The sequence below is a fragment of the Chiroxiphia lanceolata genome, chromosome 1, assembly GCF_009829145.1.
Source record: "Chiroxiphia lanceolata isolate bChiLan1 chromosome 1, bChiLan1.pri, whole genome shotgun sequence".
Classification (NCBI taxonomy): domain Eukaryota; kingdom Metazoa; phylum Chordata; class Aves; order Passeriformes; family Pipridae; genus Chiroxiphia; species Chiroxiphia lanceolata.
Genome location: NC_045637.1, coordinates 34,685,188 through 34,700,351, shown reverse-complemented (window position 1 = coordinate 34,700,351; position 15,164 = coordinate 34,685,188). Strand labels below are relative to the sequence as shown.

Genomic DNA, 15,164 nt, shown 5'->3' with positions numbered 1-15,164 from the left:
ATACCTTGAGTATTCTGTGTCCTTTTCCTTATAGTGAGATGCTATGGAATTTTTCCACTGCACTTGTGTCTACCATGGGTTTGTAGACTGGTCTTTCCATTTGTTCTTAAATGATGTCTTTGCACATCAAACCCTACCTTAATAAAATATTACAGCTGGATTGTACATTGATTTGGTGTCTCTAAATGAGGATAAATCAGCTTCATAAGACAGTTGTAAAGCTTCTTGATCTGCAAATTGCATTTTGGGCACCCTGCAGTAGCTAATTCCCAAGGATGTTTTTTGTAGTTATATTAACTTCTTTAAAATTGCAATGTAGCAGTTACTGCATAAACTGCATATGTAAACTGATCACTAGTTGAGGCCAGAAAGAGATTTGCTGTTCATCGCATATGGTTAAATATTTGTTAGTTGGCATTTTTTTTATCCTCTTACTGGGTGCTACTTTCTAGATACACCACTTTCCCTGACCTCATAATCTTATGTTCTCAATGATTACACATTCCTGAGACTAGACTTTACAAGTAATGCAAATCAGTCAGCCATGTTTTGTAGTTATTTAGATATTCAGAATAATTTCTACCTGTATAGAGAACTAATGAAATTGAGATATTAGTTTGCAAATAATAGACATGAACACATAAAACCTGTAATATTGGGTTGTATGAAAGAACTTTTTAAGTCAGTATCCTGAATTATGTGCTCCAGCAGAAAGCAGCAGGGAATGCTTAGGGGGAAAAAAAAACCCACAAACTTTTTCCTCTGTTTTTCCATCTTCTGAAAATCATCACTTTAGATGAAGCATCTAGGTAAATGTGCCCCATTCTCTTTGCATCGGACTGATCTGTTTTTCAGCTCTGATGGCAACCCCACCATCTTGTGGCAACAAGTTCCATGGTGTCACTCCCTGCACTGAGGACAAAGGTCTGCCTTTTCTTTCCTTCTAAACCTGGAGCTTGGTTATGCCACCTGTGTCTCTTACTCCCCATCCTGTGAAGAATAATGAATAACCACTACATCAAATTTAATGGATCTCTCACATGTCTCCTTTCAATTGCCACTTTTCATAGCAAGAGAGTTATTTCTACTTGTTCTCACCCTGTTCAACAGATTGCTTCCCATTTAGTGGCACAGACTGCCTGGCCTCAGGCAAGCCATCCTGTCTGCTGAGGGACTATCCATCATACAGGAGGGTAGGATTCAAACTGTTTCCGCTCAGCTGTGGGGACTGTGTCTGGAAGAAAAGCACTGGAATCATTGAATCTCCCCCTATGTCTCCCCAGGCCAAAGCAACTCATTTTAGGCTCCTTGCTCACTGTCTTCTGAAAAGTGCTTGTAGGAACTTGCTTTGGTTTATCATGCTTTTGACACTTTCTACTGCTTGGTGTTTTCATCCTGCTTGTTTTCTAGTTTGTGCTGCTAGACCAAATGGATTTTGTTAGTCTCCAAATTTTTAACTACCTCTCCACCTTATACAGGTTGCATGTTACCTCCAAAGATCGAGAGAAGATCCTAGTTGTCTGTTTGAGGCTTAGTTTCATTTAAGTACTTGAGTGTAAATTAATTTTTGTTTGTGTAGACTCCTGGGGTCTAAATATCTTGCTTTGCTAGGCTACTTGTGAGAGCACTCGGCTGTGCTGCTTCTTTTCTTCTGGTGTTGTTAATTTCTTGGCAACCTTCTTGCAAAGATTTTTTGCTCTATTGACCTCAAGAGATCCTTGCTGCGTTGTTTTGTGTTTCTTATTGCACTGACTGACTGCATGTGTTAAAGTTCAGTCTGCAGACCAAGAAATGAGACAAAATGAAGATAAACTGCCAATTTGGGTGGCTGAAGATTCCAAACAAGTGATTCCTCTACCAAAAATATTATGTTCTAGCAACATGCTCTAAAAGATACAAGTAGTTCAGTTCTTACAGAAATATTCGGTGCTCCATGTGAAAACAGCACAAGAACAATAAAATCCCTCCTGCCAAGATTTGTGTAATTTGAACATTTAACCCTTAGGTTTTCTTCCTTGGTGGTCAAGCACCATTTGAATCCCTTTCTTTCTGACCTTGGGTGACAGCCATCTGACCTTGGATTTTGTTTTTAAAAATGTAGTTGCTGTATCATGTTACTGTAACGCCTACCTCCAACAAAGAAGGGAAACCAGGTCAAAAGCTGCTTGCTGGCTTAACAAACTGAGATGGAAGGTTATACCTACAAACCAAGGATTAAGATAGCCTGTCAACCACATGTGAGGGGAAGTTTTGCTTAAAAGAACAGTAGCTGAAGCAGACTCTTAAATTATATGATGTCTCTTTGCTGGTAAAGTGCCATTTGATTGAAATTCTGCGTCTAAAAATTAAAAAAAAAAACAAACAAACCCACCAAAAAAACCAAAACAAAACACCAACCCACAACCCAGAAGTTTGTTTAAAAGTTTTTCACTGACACATATGAAGAGGGGAGTGGCTACTCCAGTTCAGGGAGAGTTCTGCCCTCAAATGTGGGTGTCTGTTGGTCTCAGTTCCTCCCTTATCAACATGGCAAGAAGAAAATCAAATGAATACAGTAGCACAGTCCATAAGATTCATGGAAAAAACATCAGAGCCAAAAAGAAAATGAAGAATTACATACCATCATTATGTACAATCCTGTCCTCCTCAGCACAAACAGCCTGCTGAATGGCAAGAGAAGTCTTACAAGGACAAGAAGAGTAATGATGTGTACACTGTTTAATTATTAATATTAAGTGATTCCTACTAATTCTTATTAACTCCAGTTTACAATGAAACACAAACTATATCTTACCAGAAGCAGCAGACACTATTTTTTTTAAGCTTCAATTCTCCCTCCCACTCTCCCACTTCTCCTCTCCTTAAAATATGTCCTATTTCTAACAACTAAAAATATTTCTGAAGCTTTATCCTGGCTGCTATGACCATAATGAGTGATATTTTCTGAAAATAAATCATACTAAGGCATGTACTCTAGCTATGCCCAGAAATCACTTCTGTGGAAGAAAATGGGACTGGAGAAGATGTAGTAGATGAAAGCAATACATAGATTTTTTTTTGCTGTGGTAATGAACATCATCTGTTGGAGAGCAGGGTTGGAAATGTTGTTGTTAAATGTGAAGTTATGTTACACGACAATATTGTTCTGTCAGACAGCTAAGCAGGAAAGCTCTGAGTCAAAGGATGCTCTAATGGAAGCCTGAATTCTCAGTTGTGCTCAGGGCCTCTGGCACTTTAACTTCCCTTTACCTTCCAGTGTGAACCAGTCTTAGGGGAACTGTGAATCAGACCTAAGCTGTTTATAAGCTGTGAGTAAACAAACATTAGAAGCAAAAATCTGCAGGAGGCAGGTTTACTGAAGAATGTAAAAAATGGAAATCTGAAACACTGCTGGTTGTGCTGAGTTAAAGATCCTTGGGCTGGCAGGAGGACTGACAGCAAGATTTTATGACTACTTGGAAGAAATTCTATTGCCAAGATAGAGATCTTAGGAGGAACAGATAGAAATGATATCTTGGGAGAGATCAGAAAACTTCACAAGCTAATGTGAGAAAGGGTAGATGATATGAAAGGCAGAACTTTATATTTCCATTTAAAGATCATATGATAGGTGCTGATAGACCTGGTGTGGAGGTAGTGGTGTGTCTGCAGTAGCGAAGCATAAATAGAAATGCTCTTGCACCTCTGAATTCCCAGCAGAGTCTTAACTGTGATTTTGGGGTGTGAGGTGACTGTATCTAGAGTCCCTGAGGCCGAGTCTGAAGCCTCTGGCAGTTACAATGGTATGTCTTGTAATGTGGACATTTGACCATTAGAGTAGAATCATACATTTGCATCAGTAATAAATCTTGACATATCAATGTCTTGTGTCACTACTGGCCTGAGTCCTGCTTGGACTCCTGACGTAGAGATAAATGATCAAAATTATCACGTGTGTCATTGCGAGTGTAGCTTGAAACAAGACTAGAAGAAATGGTGTGAAATAGAAATGTAAGTAAGATTCTAGTTGCACAATGAGGTTCTGCAGCAACAAGTAATGTTTCTTAAAATAGAAAGGTTTTATATTTAACAGGTAGCAACTTTTTTACTTCTTTATTCTGAAATATAGCAGTTGTGTTACACTTCAGAGTGAAACTTTCATACCTCACATCCCCAGATCTCTAAATATCACTGGGTTTAAAGATTTCCCTTTTAAAAGGCAGCAAAAGCAGACCCAGTATGGTGAAATTCAACTTCACATTAGTACAGACCATGGCACTGGTCGTGTTAGGGTTTTTTTACTTTTAATTTTGCCCGGAATCTAGGCTTCCTGCTTTCTAAGAACACTGTCTAAACCTGGAAGTCTGCTTTCCCTGGAAACAAAGAATTTGCTTCCTTCTTTTATTTACATTTTTTTCTGAAGAAACATGACCACTTATGCCATGTTTGCTAATCGTATTTCAAAGAATAATAGAGGTGTTAATTCTGTACAGAAAGTATTAATTTTTCTCAATTAGTTTTACCATAGGTATTACTTTAAAATGTTGTTGACTTTTATTTTTATGAAATGAAAATGTTCCTGATCATCTAAGTACTGTATTATTTTCATTAATGGGAGGAGTCCCAATCCAAACAGATTAGCCAAACACTTTGGGGATTAAAACCCCTGAGAACTCTATGGAATTATTAAAACCAATATCTTTTAGGTAGTATTTTTGTGAATATAATTTTCTTTTGTTGAATAGAAACAGAAGGGAATTAGGAGATTGTAAATAGGGGAAAACACAGATTTTTGCTATGAGCAATTGAACAAATGTTTGTAAATATATTTATTTATTTCCACTAACCCATCTGTTAGAGACTTGTATATATTTGGATCAATTTTTTAGAAAGCAAACTAATTTAAAGTTGTACTGAATTCTGGAAGCTCTTAAAACATGCTATACTCTGTTTTGTTTCTTTTCCACACAGATACCACAACTGGCTAAACAGCAATAGTCAAGTTGAATCTCCCATTATTTTCTTGAACTGTAAAATATCTTTTAATGATATTTTTATATATTACATATTTATATATTATTTATTTATATTTTGCAAAAAGGCTATATTCCATTTATTTAATTGAATATCACAATTCAGTTCAGTTACTAGTAGAAGATAGTGAAATTCATTTCTGAATTATTTGCTGCTTGGGAACCCCATTTTAATAGATCCTCAAGTACAAACATCCATTGTTTTAGGTTGTTGGGTTTGGATTTTTTATTTCTTGTCGAACTTGAAAGTTATTGTGGTACCTTAAAAACCAAATAAGATGCATTCTTTATTTTGAAGTTCAATTTTAAATATAGAAATATAGCAAATATGTTGTCAGAAAGAGTTACTGAGGCCTTTTGACCACAAGGTGACTGCTAATACAACTCCTTTTCTCTCAACATAACTATAAGTACCTATTTGAACTGATGCTTACAGATAAAGAAATGATAGATTTTGTGGTGAATCTTCCTTTAAAGAGAAAAGTGCACTAGTGCTTAAAGATATTTACTCCTTCCGTAGCCTATAGAACATTTAATTATCACCTTAGATGTTTTCGTAAATTTATTTACACAGATAGGTGAATGATTACAAAATCTCAGGGTGAATTACTGTTCTCATTATGAGGATGTGTTTGTGGGAAAGTGTCTGACCATGTTCAACATGTGTTATTGCTATGTATTTGGAGTTTTTTGTTAGTTAAACTGGGGGTATCGGTTCAAAATTTTTTGAATCTGGCATCTTCCAGTGTCCTGCCCAGTGCCAGAAGACATCTGTCATGAAGTACCAAGAAGTCTCTGTGTATTAAGTTCTGCATAGAATGTGTTGGACAAATGTAAGTGGGCAATTGAGCAATGTGGATTTGCCCAGGTTAGTATGTTCTATAAGAATGACAAATACTACAGTAGCTCCTTGCCAGATTTAGAGGCCATGGACAACCTGAAAATAGTGGGCTACCTGACACTGTCTGCTGATCATGGATCAACTAATGTGCTCAGCAGAAGATAGCCTCTGTGACTGAGAAGAGGCAATAGAAGAAGGTACATACCTTCAACTTTATACTCCCAGTGCAAAGAGGAATCAAGGAAATGTAGATGTCAGCGTTACTTTACAGAAGTACTTGTCAATACTGAGCAAAGTCATTCCCAAAAACGGAAGAATAGAAACAGTGACTGTTCTATGATGACTTTCAAGGGCTTATAACAGCTGAACATTTAGTTGATACCTCCAGCTGCTTCAAGAAAAAAATGTTCTGTTAAACAATTATCAGTGACAGGGGAGAGGTCTATTTACATGGAAAAGTTTTCAGAAATCAGCAATATTCTCTCCAGGATTCACCTCTATAGTGTTTGTTTGATTGTTTTACACCAAAAAAAGGTAGATAGATCTGAGTGCAATGTCAGGTCTTGTGGCTGGAAACCAGTGCCATTCTGGTGGATTTCTGAAAGGCCCAATAAACAGGGGTACACAGGGAACACAGACAAGCTGTGGGGTGTTGGAATTCATTTCTGTCTCTTCCCTAGTACTCTTCTTCTGACACTTTGGACCCCTGTTTCACATTTATCCATCAGCCAGTGACACTGGATGTTTCACAGAAGGTCCTGTTCCCTGAGTTGTCTGGGAGGAAAATTCTGCTCACTCTCTGCCTGCTGCATTTCTCACCCAGAAAATTCAAAATGCATTTGTAAAGTGTCTGTGAAAGGTTTTAACTGCCCTGCTAAATCCTTGAGTGCTGCTTTTAAAGATTATCCATTATGTGGAGGAGGCTTCTCACAATGGCCTGGGAACATGAGACCTGAGCCTGCTTCAGCAGCTGGCTCTCCTTCCTGGCACAGCAGCAGGCTGTCACGGTGCTGCCGGCTGAGCATAGCTCACAGCCACCTCATCCCTCTGTGGCAGTGGCACTCAGGACTCCACTGAAAAAAGTAGGGTTTTACTAGAAAATGCTGATTAATCAAAATTGAGCTCTTTCATGGGAAAACATCTCGTTTGACAAACTTCCAAAAAACAGAGGAAAGTTTGCACTGGAAGTATCCTCTTCTGTCAGTGTGCCTGATAACTGATAGGTGACCAAAACTCCTAAGATTTGCTTCTTCAAGGTCTGGGGCTCCATCAGTCCCTCTGCTAGGACTGCTGGCTAGCCAACAACACAAGGGCTGTGCTCCTGGGATAAATTTTATTAATTTTGTGGCAGTATTCATTTTAAAAGTCAGACTTCAACCATGGGAAATTACAAAAACTTTGACCTTTCAACATGAAATAAAAGAATTTCCGGCAGAAAAGGAATTATAGTTTTTGCTTGTCTTTGCTAAGTAAGGAACCAACCTTTTTATACTTCTTAATCTCTACCAAAGTTTGAAAAATCCTGTGATACTGTTGTCTCACTTCTCTTTTCCTTGAGGCTAATGGTTAAGTAGGTTAGTCAAAACTAGCTGCGTGTACTAGAGGCATACTTCTCAAATTCTATGTAAATTCTCAGAAAATGGTCTCCACTTAAAATGTGGACTTCATTAATTTATTGCAGTTGACTATAAGTCTATTATGTTATCCTTTCAGCTGATTTTTATCCTCGGATTATATAGTTATAGATTATCATACAATATCTGATACAGTAAAATCAACTGCTTCCACTATTCTGTGATCACATACAACCATGTTAAAAAATACAAAGGACTGGTCAAAGGTGTGACTTTAAGTTAATCAGTATACAGTGTTGATATTGTTCAGTGCAACCTCTGAAGAAAAGACAACTACACTTAAATATTTCAATGGGGAAAATGTACCTTAACTCACAGTAAATTAATATTGAATTACATTTTTATTATAAACTGAAAAGAGAATCACAAGAATCAAATTAACCTAATAACACAACAGCATTTTTTTCACTTTCTATTTATGTCTATTTTTCAAATGTAATGCTGCAACTCATGTACTACGTACTGCAGTGTATTAGAAACAGGAAAAAAATAACAGCCAAAGAACTCAATCAAAATGACAAAGCCTAGATTCCTTCTTCCCGGAGAAGGAAACCGCTCATACTTAGGTTTTGTTTGATTTCACTTCACCTTTATATCTAGCATGTATGCTAAGTACTAAAACTGGATCGATGGAGAGCTTTAGTAACCTGCTTGTCTGTACAGCAAATTTACTTGGCATATTTTTTGCAGTACCTTTTTTCTATGGCGGTGTATCTGTGAACATATTCTTCTTTCTTATATGATATCCTTCAAAAATTCACTGGCTATGGATAGAACACTGCTCTTAAATCTTTCCTTCAATGTTTGTGCAAACTCCAAAAGCATCATTCTTTGCTTTGGATAGGACGATATGCCCTTACTTCTTCTTAGTACTAGTATCAATAGCAGTGTTAGCTCAATATTGTTGTCATGTTATGCTGGTAATGCAGTGTGCTTTACGTTCACATTGAAAAAATAGTACCTTAACAGAATTTAAGGTATGAATAACTGTTATTTTGGTATGGGTGGCATTTGCATGTCTACCACACCACTAGACAACACCGGGACATAGCTTAGATGAGGGCCAAGGGCAAGTAATGGAGACTGAACATGGATCTGGAGGAACAGCATTGGCTGCATCACTTTCTCAGCTCTCTCATTCAAGGCCACCACATGGTCTCCTGTCAGGACCCTACGCCCAGGAACTCAGTCCTGGAGGGATTGCACTCAGGCTCCTGGTAATGCCTGCACTCACCTGTGGTGATGGGAAGGGAAAAAGTGTTTTCACTCTTTGGGGCATCTTGAAAACTGATAACACTGGTGGTGTTCTTGGTACTGACTACTAAATTTCTCTATACTACTGAAAAATATCTTTCTTTGAGTTTTGTTTATAGGTAATTTTTCTACAGGATGCATCAGGGCAGCTTACCTTAATATTAAAGGGAAGCATTTTTCTTTGATCTCTGACTTTCTTAATTTTTCTGCTTATCTTTATGGGATGCATCATTCAGATAAGTCTTTTTAATGATTACAGATTTGTTGAGTAACACATTTTGGCATATCTCATATATTAACATGGATCTTGTAGTGATCTTTGAGTCTGAAAGAAAGCTCAGAAAGCAAGTGGTTAAAAAATTTTGAGGAAGTGATGCATGAACCAATGAAGCTTGGAAGCCACTAAAGTGATGTTTGTTGGTATTTGTCAAATATCACATGGAATTTGTTACTTAACTGCTTGTTGGCTATTTCTGTGCTAGAGTTCCCACCTTCCTCTGATGCCTGTAATGCTGCACAACTTTTCAGATCCGTTCTTTTCCTCCAGCACTCCCAGCTATAACTATGCACCAAACATGGATAAGCACTGGATTATGCAGTACACGGGGCCCATGCTGCCCATCCACATGGAGTTTACAAATGTCTTGCAGCGCAAAAGACTTCAGACCCTGATGTCAGTTGACGACTCTATGGAAAGAGTGAGTTCAAGAAACTACTCTGAATACAATCTTATTAGTCAGTAACTAAATTCATTCATTCATTCTTTACCTTCACCAACCACATTCCAGGGAAAGTCATTGTTCCATGAGGAATTACTCCACTTATCCCCAGCAGAAATGAGTTCTGGTTCTCTGCAATATAATGCTGAGCTCCTAACTTTCTTTTTTAATTGCTGGGTCAATAAACTGATGATTTTTTTAAACGGAAAAATCGCTGGGCCTAATATAGAGCCTGGTATTAACAGAAGATGCATCACGTGTGTGTACACATGGATAGACACAGGTGCACAGATGACAACTTCTATTCATTTCACACACTCCCTTCAAAGTTTGTCCTTCAGCTGAAATCTGGGAACTGGCAAATCACAGCAACTCAGGTGTCAGTCTACTGGTGTTTGCAGAAGTTAGGCAATGCAGTGTACAGCTAATTATAGGTAACATGATACATGAACTATTAGGTGTACTTTGTATGACTTTTTGTTCCAAAATCAAGCACCATGACCAAAGATCTTCCCCTAGAGAGATTTCTTTAAACTTTAATAAAAATTTACAGCCTTTTCCCAAGCCCACAAGTGTAAGGAATGAGAAAGTTGTAGACTAACACGGTAAATCAAATCTGAGTACCTTTTCCCCTAAAGCTGTAGCAGACTTTTTTCACAAGCTCTGAGTACACAATGAATTTCGGACATACTAATGCAACTACGCCATTATTACTGTATTTTTTTCTATTCTAATTTTCTGGACCTGTTTACTTGTCCCCTGTGTCAAATGTGAAATTGAACTTGTAAGTTGATTTTTTTAACAGCACAGTAAAGACAAGATGTAAAAATGCCCATCCCGAAAACATCTGTGTAAGCAACCTCATTGATGCCATGTTTGGTTCTGTATATTTAAGGCTTATAAATGATTGTTATACATGATTATGCACAAAACATGTTTTGCTACACTTTACTCAGAGTTCTTTCTGTGCTGTGTTGCAGTTACACCAAATGCTTACAGAGATGGGAGAACTGGAGAACACCTACATTATTTACACTGCTGACCATGGTTACCATATTGGGCAGTTTGGACTGGTCAAGGGGAAGTCAATGCCGTATGACTTTGATATTCGAGTTCCTTTCTTTATTCGTGGCCCAAGTGTAGAGCCGGGATCAGTGTACGTTCTCTTGTGTCTCTAGCACAGCTGTTGAGCCTGATGTAAAATGTTTCATAGAGCATGTAATTATCACTCTGTCCAACTTAATTTCATAAAGGATGCCCTATTATCGTAAAGCAATGAGTCTCATAAAGAGGCAGGTCTTTCACTTTGCATATTATGAATAAGTTATAAAGGAGATGAGGAAATTGTGTAATGTGTAGTCATGTAGTGTTAGACTCTGGGTTTTGCTTTTAAAAACTATGTGCTCATCTTTACTGCTCACCCTATGGTTTATCAGAATGAATGGCATCATGCCCTCATTGTCAATGAGATAAGAGCAGTGTGGCTGCTGCACCTCCTTGTTTTACTGTGCTAAGCTTTTTCTTTGTGATGACAGTCTGCAGTACTGGCCAGTCATTCTGAGCTGTAGACTTCAAAGGAGGGTTTCTAAACTTAGCACTTGTGTAGAGCTTTACATCTTCAAAGTCCTGATAAACATTAATTACCATTCTATTTCCAAGAGAATGTGAAGACTTACATATGAAACGCATGACAACTTTGACTTTTTCTGTTGATTTGCAGAGTGCCTCAGATAGTTCTGAATATTGATCTTGCTCCAACAATTCTGGATATAGCAGGACTTGACACACCTCCAGATATGGATGGCAAATCTGTCCTAAAGCTTCTAGACTTGGAGAGACCAGGAAACAGGTGGGCCCCAACATTGTTTTTAGCCAGTTCAGAAGCAAACACCTAAGTAAATCAAAAACTGAGTGGAAAAAGGGACTCTGTGAAAATGAGCTGTGTCATGGCAACGACCACAGCTTTCCTATTCAAAGAGTCTCTTAAATAGCACGTCTATAAAATGGCAGGTGTATATATAAGTGGAGAGTTGTTTTTTCAAAAATAATTTGTTAACACTAGCAGTGCTATACATAAGTGCCAGCAGTAAATATTATTATTTTACTTTCAGGTTTCGAACGAACAAGAAGACCAAAATTTGGCGTGACACATTTCTGGTGGAAAGAGGGTAATTATTAGGGGTGAGAGAGTTTTGGGAGAGCATGCCTGCTGGGAACACTCTCTTGTACATGCTTTCCTTTCTGGTCTCTCCTCTTCCTTTTTATGGTCAGAGAAGTAGTAAATTTTGCAAGCAAACTGACAGGCCTGACTTGTTTCCTGGTTTCCCACCACTGCCTTTGGAAGGTGCTATGCTTCCAAATCCCTACCTTGGAAGAAATTTGAAAGCATGCTTTTCTGGCAACTCTCCTAGCCTCTTTCCTTAACATTGTGCTCGTGCCCACTTATGCCATCATCTGATTTATTTTCTTACCAAATCTCTGTTTCAAGTCCAGCTGTGCAGAATCTTCTTATCAAGTGATTTTGTATTTTCCATCATAGGCTGGAAGCATTCCTCATTTTTGTTGCAGCTAAGAAAAGAGTTATGTTTAAATGAGATTTGTGACTATAACTGCTCCTCTTTTCACTGATACCTCCTTAGATCCTCTCACCTTGCCAGTTGTTGTGAAAATTTTCTCTGGGTAAAAATTTTATGGCAATTACCTTTTGGCACTTTATGACTTTACAGATTGTGGAAATCTTGTGTGATGTATTACGAAACAGTGCATATAAGACACACTGTAATATATAAGGTACAGCCAAGCTAGTGCTGCGTATGGAAGTCCTATTGTGTCTTCAGCTGAGTTTTTCAACTCCCTGCTTCAGAGTTTTGCCTTGTGAAAGAAACCGCACTGATGTATAAATGGTGATGAACTGTACCAGTTTGACATATTTTAGCAACCCTTGTTTCTCTTCAGGCAATTTTCAGCCAATCACCTGAGCCTTTTTTTCAGTACCTGACCTTCATCAAAGGTCCATAACAGAAATGTGGGGATTTTTTCCCCGAGAAGACAGTAAACCTTCAAGTAGCTTTGCTTTTCAAGTTACATTCATCCTCTTAAGACTTTAGAAGAATGTATCTAAAATGTTCAACTTTATCTTTTTGTAAGCAAATTTCTGCGCAAGAAGGAGGAATCCAGCAAAAACACTCAGCAGTCTAATCAACTACCAAAATATGAGAGAGTAAAAGAATTATGCCAACAAGCAAGATACCAGACAGCCTGTGAACAACCAGGACAGGTAAGCAACAAGTAAATGCAGTCTTCCAAGAACCTTAAGAAAATATGTACACTACGGATCAAAAGAATTTGAAGAATATGGCATTTGAAAGATAACTAAAAGATCATTGTTGTGAATTTCTCTAGCAAAAAAAACCAACCAACCAAACAAACCAGACACTATAGTTGCTCTAAGCAGTGATCCTGTTTAAGGTATTGAAGGACTGGCCCGTAGTTCACTGTCTCAGTATAGGTCTCATGGTAGAACTCACATGCTCAAACATAACATGAAATGACTACTTTTTCTTTGATTCAGTGTATTGCTAAATATGCAAGATTATTCAGTGATAATTATGAGTAAGGGAAAGAAGCTTTTTGAGCAGTGAAAGCTTGTACTTCCTGGGCTAGTTCAGAACTACTGAAGCAAGCTGGTTAGTCCGAAGGTTACAAGTGATTTCATGTTTGTTTTTTTATTGAAACACCTTTAATAAAGGTGTTATCCTTTGATAAACACCTTTAATCAAAGGATTCAGGCAGTGATACCCATATCCAAGCATTACTTTTTCTTCTTGTAGCCTTAATTATTTCAGTATAATGCCTGACTCTGATACAACGGCCTAATTGCCTGCTCATAAAACCAGAAGTTACTGCACCCATGACTACTATGCTTACACCTTAAGCTCTGTAGTGCATATACAAAGAGAGAGCTAAATTAAGAAACAGTGAGTCTGACTCCAAATTCTCTTCAATACATTTTGAATTAATGCTATACCTATGGTAACATATAGAGATGAATTTACTGGGTAGATATGTAAGGGATTTGTATGCCTTCTCATTGACACCCCCTCCAGCCATGCTGGGGCACATGCTGGGGGCCCCAGGCAGTGGCTTGTGCCTGCCTCGCTGTCCTCCTTCTCCATCCCCATCCCCACACACCTTCCCAGAGAAGTGTGAGGTGATTTCTCCCAGGCAGGCACTTGCACTTTTCCCTCAGATGTTTGCTCAGACCACTGCAGCCAGGCATAGACCTGGCGCTGAAATATTGGTAGACTGTTTGGAAGGAGGGCATAAAGCCTTCACTATGCTCTGCTCTCCTCCGCAGCCACCCATGGTGCTTTGCAGGTAGAGCTCTGCACAGCAAACTGGAGGGCTGAGAGAAATGCTCCCGTCCCTACCTTGCCCCTTCTCGTTCATTAAAGTGTTACAGTAACTCTTGGTTAATCAGATTGGACTGGATTAGTGTTTTGGCTGGCACATCCTTGGTCAGGTCCTCTGTCACAGCTCTCACCTCACACATGCTGCTTAAATGCAGCCACTTTTGAAAGGGGTATACACAATAACACCGTCTCACCCAAGGGCAAAGTTCTCAGAAGTTCAAGCACTGCCATTGTAAACAGAGGTTAAATTTGAAAATCTGAACATTTTATAAAAACTGAAGGAGATCAATGAAGTCATTTAGACTGTTAGACGCTAAAATGTTTAGTTTTAAAGTACCAAAATATTTTCTTTGCAATTATTCCTTATATTTATTACCTCTCCATAATCCAGGTTTGGAATAACTTTACTTTTCCACATGTGAAGAGAAAAGGTTAAGTGTCCTGACCAGATATCACACCTGAAGCAGTAGGAAACACTGCTCACAGCCCTGTTCTCAGCCCAGGGCAGTAGACCATCCCATATTTGTGAATCCCATTTGATCAAAGGGTGAAGGAAAAAGGGCTTGAGTCGTCAAGGAGGTTATGATAGCAACAGTGCTTAATAGCAGGTCTTGCACCTAAAAACTCCCATCAAGGTCTTTTAAATGCAGAAGATATGTTGGCTCCACAGAGTCCAGCAGCCATCCCTCACAGCAGAATGACAGACAGGGCTGAACTGCCCTCTTTAAGACCAATTTAAGACCTAGGCATTGGAGTGTATAAACTATTTTTCTTAAACAAATAGATAAAACTTGTCCCTGGTACTTCTAATATCCTGAAGGCTTTCTGCAGTGATGTTGAAGTTAAACATGCCTACTGAAACCTTTCATCAGACAGAGCGCCACAAAGGGTGGTGGCGCATCCTCTGGGGGCTTGTTCAGGCCCTGGTGCACAGACCCACTCTTCCCACCCCATTTGCCCTCACACCAGCCTTGAGAAGCGAGGCAGTTTCTCTGTCAGGAATGGATTATATGAGGTGCTCACAGGGAAGTCAACATAGTCAACATAGTAAGGGCATACAACACTGAAATAACACGAGCTTCAGTGAGGCATTGCAATGTGAAATAAGTGTCTGTAGGATTTTTTCCATGTAGAAAAGGTCTTCAAAAAATCAAAAGATAATAGGTCAAATAATTTTACTTTAATACAGGTGGGTTCCAGTGTGCACTTACGAGATTCCTCCAGCAGATTTGCCTTACTTATTTTGCACCGCTTGGAAAAGAGAAAGAGGAAATATTGTTATGTGGAACTTA

At 38.6% G+C, this 15,164-nt stretch overlaps 1 protein-coding gene across 7 annotated transcripts in view; it reads left to right on the top strand.

Annotated features, from left to right (window-relative positions):
- Positions 1-15,164, top strand: part of SULF1 (sulfatase 1) — a 120,442-nt gene that overhangs the window by 77,764 nt on the left and 27,514 nt on the right. For all 7 annotated transcript variants that reach the window (XM_032709352.1, XM_032709185.1, XM_032708936.1 and 4 more), the window contains 5 exons: positions 9,289-9,439; positions 10,441-10,616; positions 11,181-11,309; positions 11,572-11,628; positions 12,608-12,737. In XM_032709352.1, the coding sequence (XP_032565243.1) occupies positions 9,289-9,439; positions 10,441-10,616; positions 11,181-11,309; positions 11,572-11,628; positions 12,608-12,737 (643 nt within the window). The remainder of the gene's footprint in view (positions 1-9,288; positions 9,440-10,440; positions 10,617-11,180; positions 11,310-11,571; positions 11,629-12,607; positions 12,738-15,164) is intronic.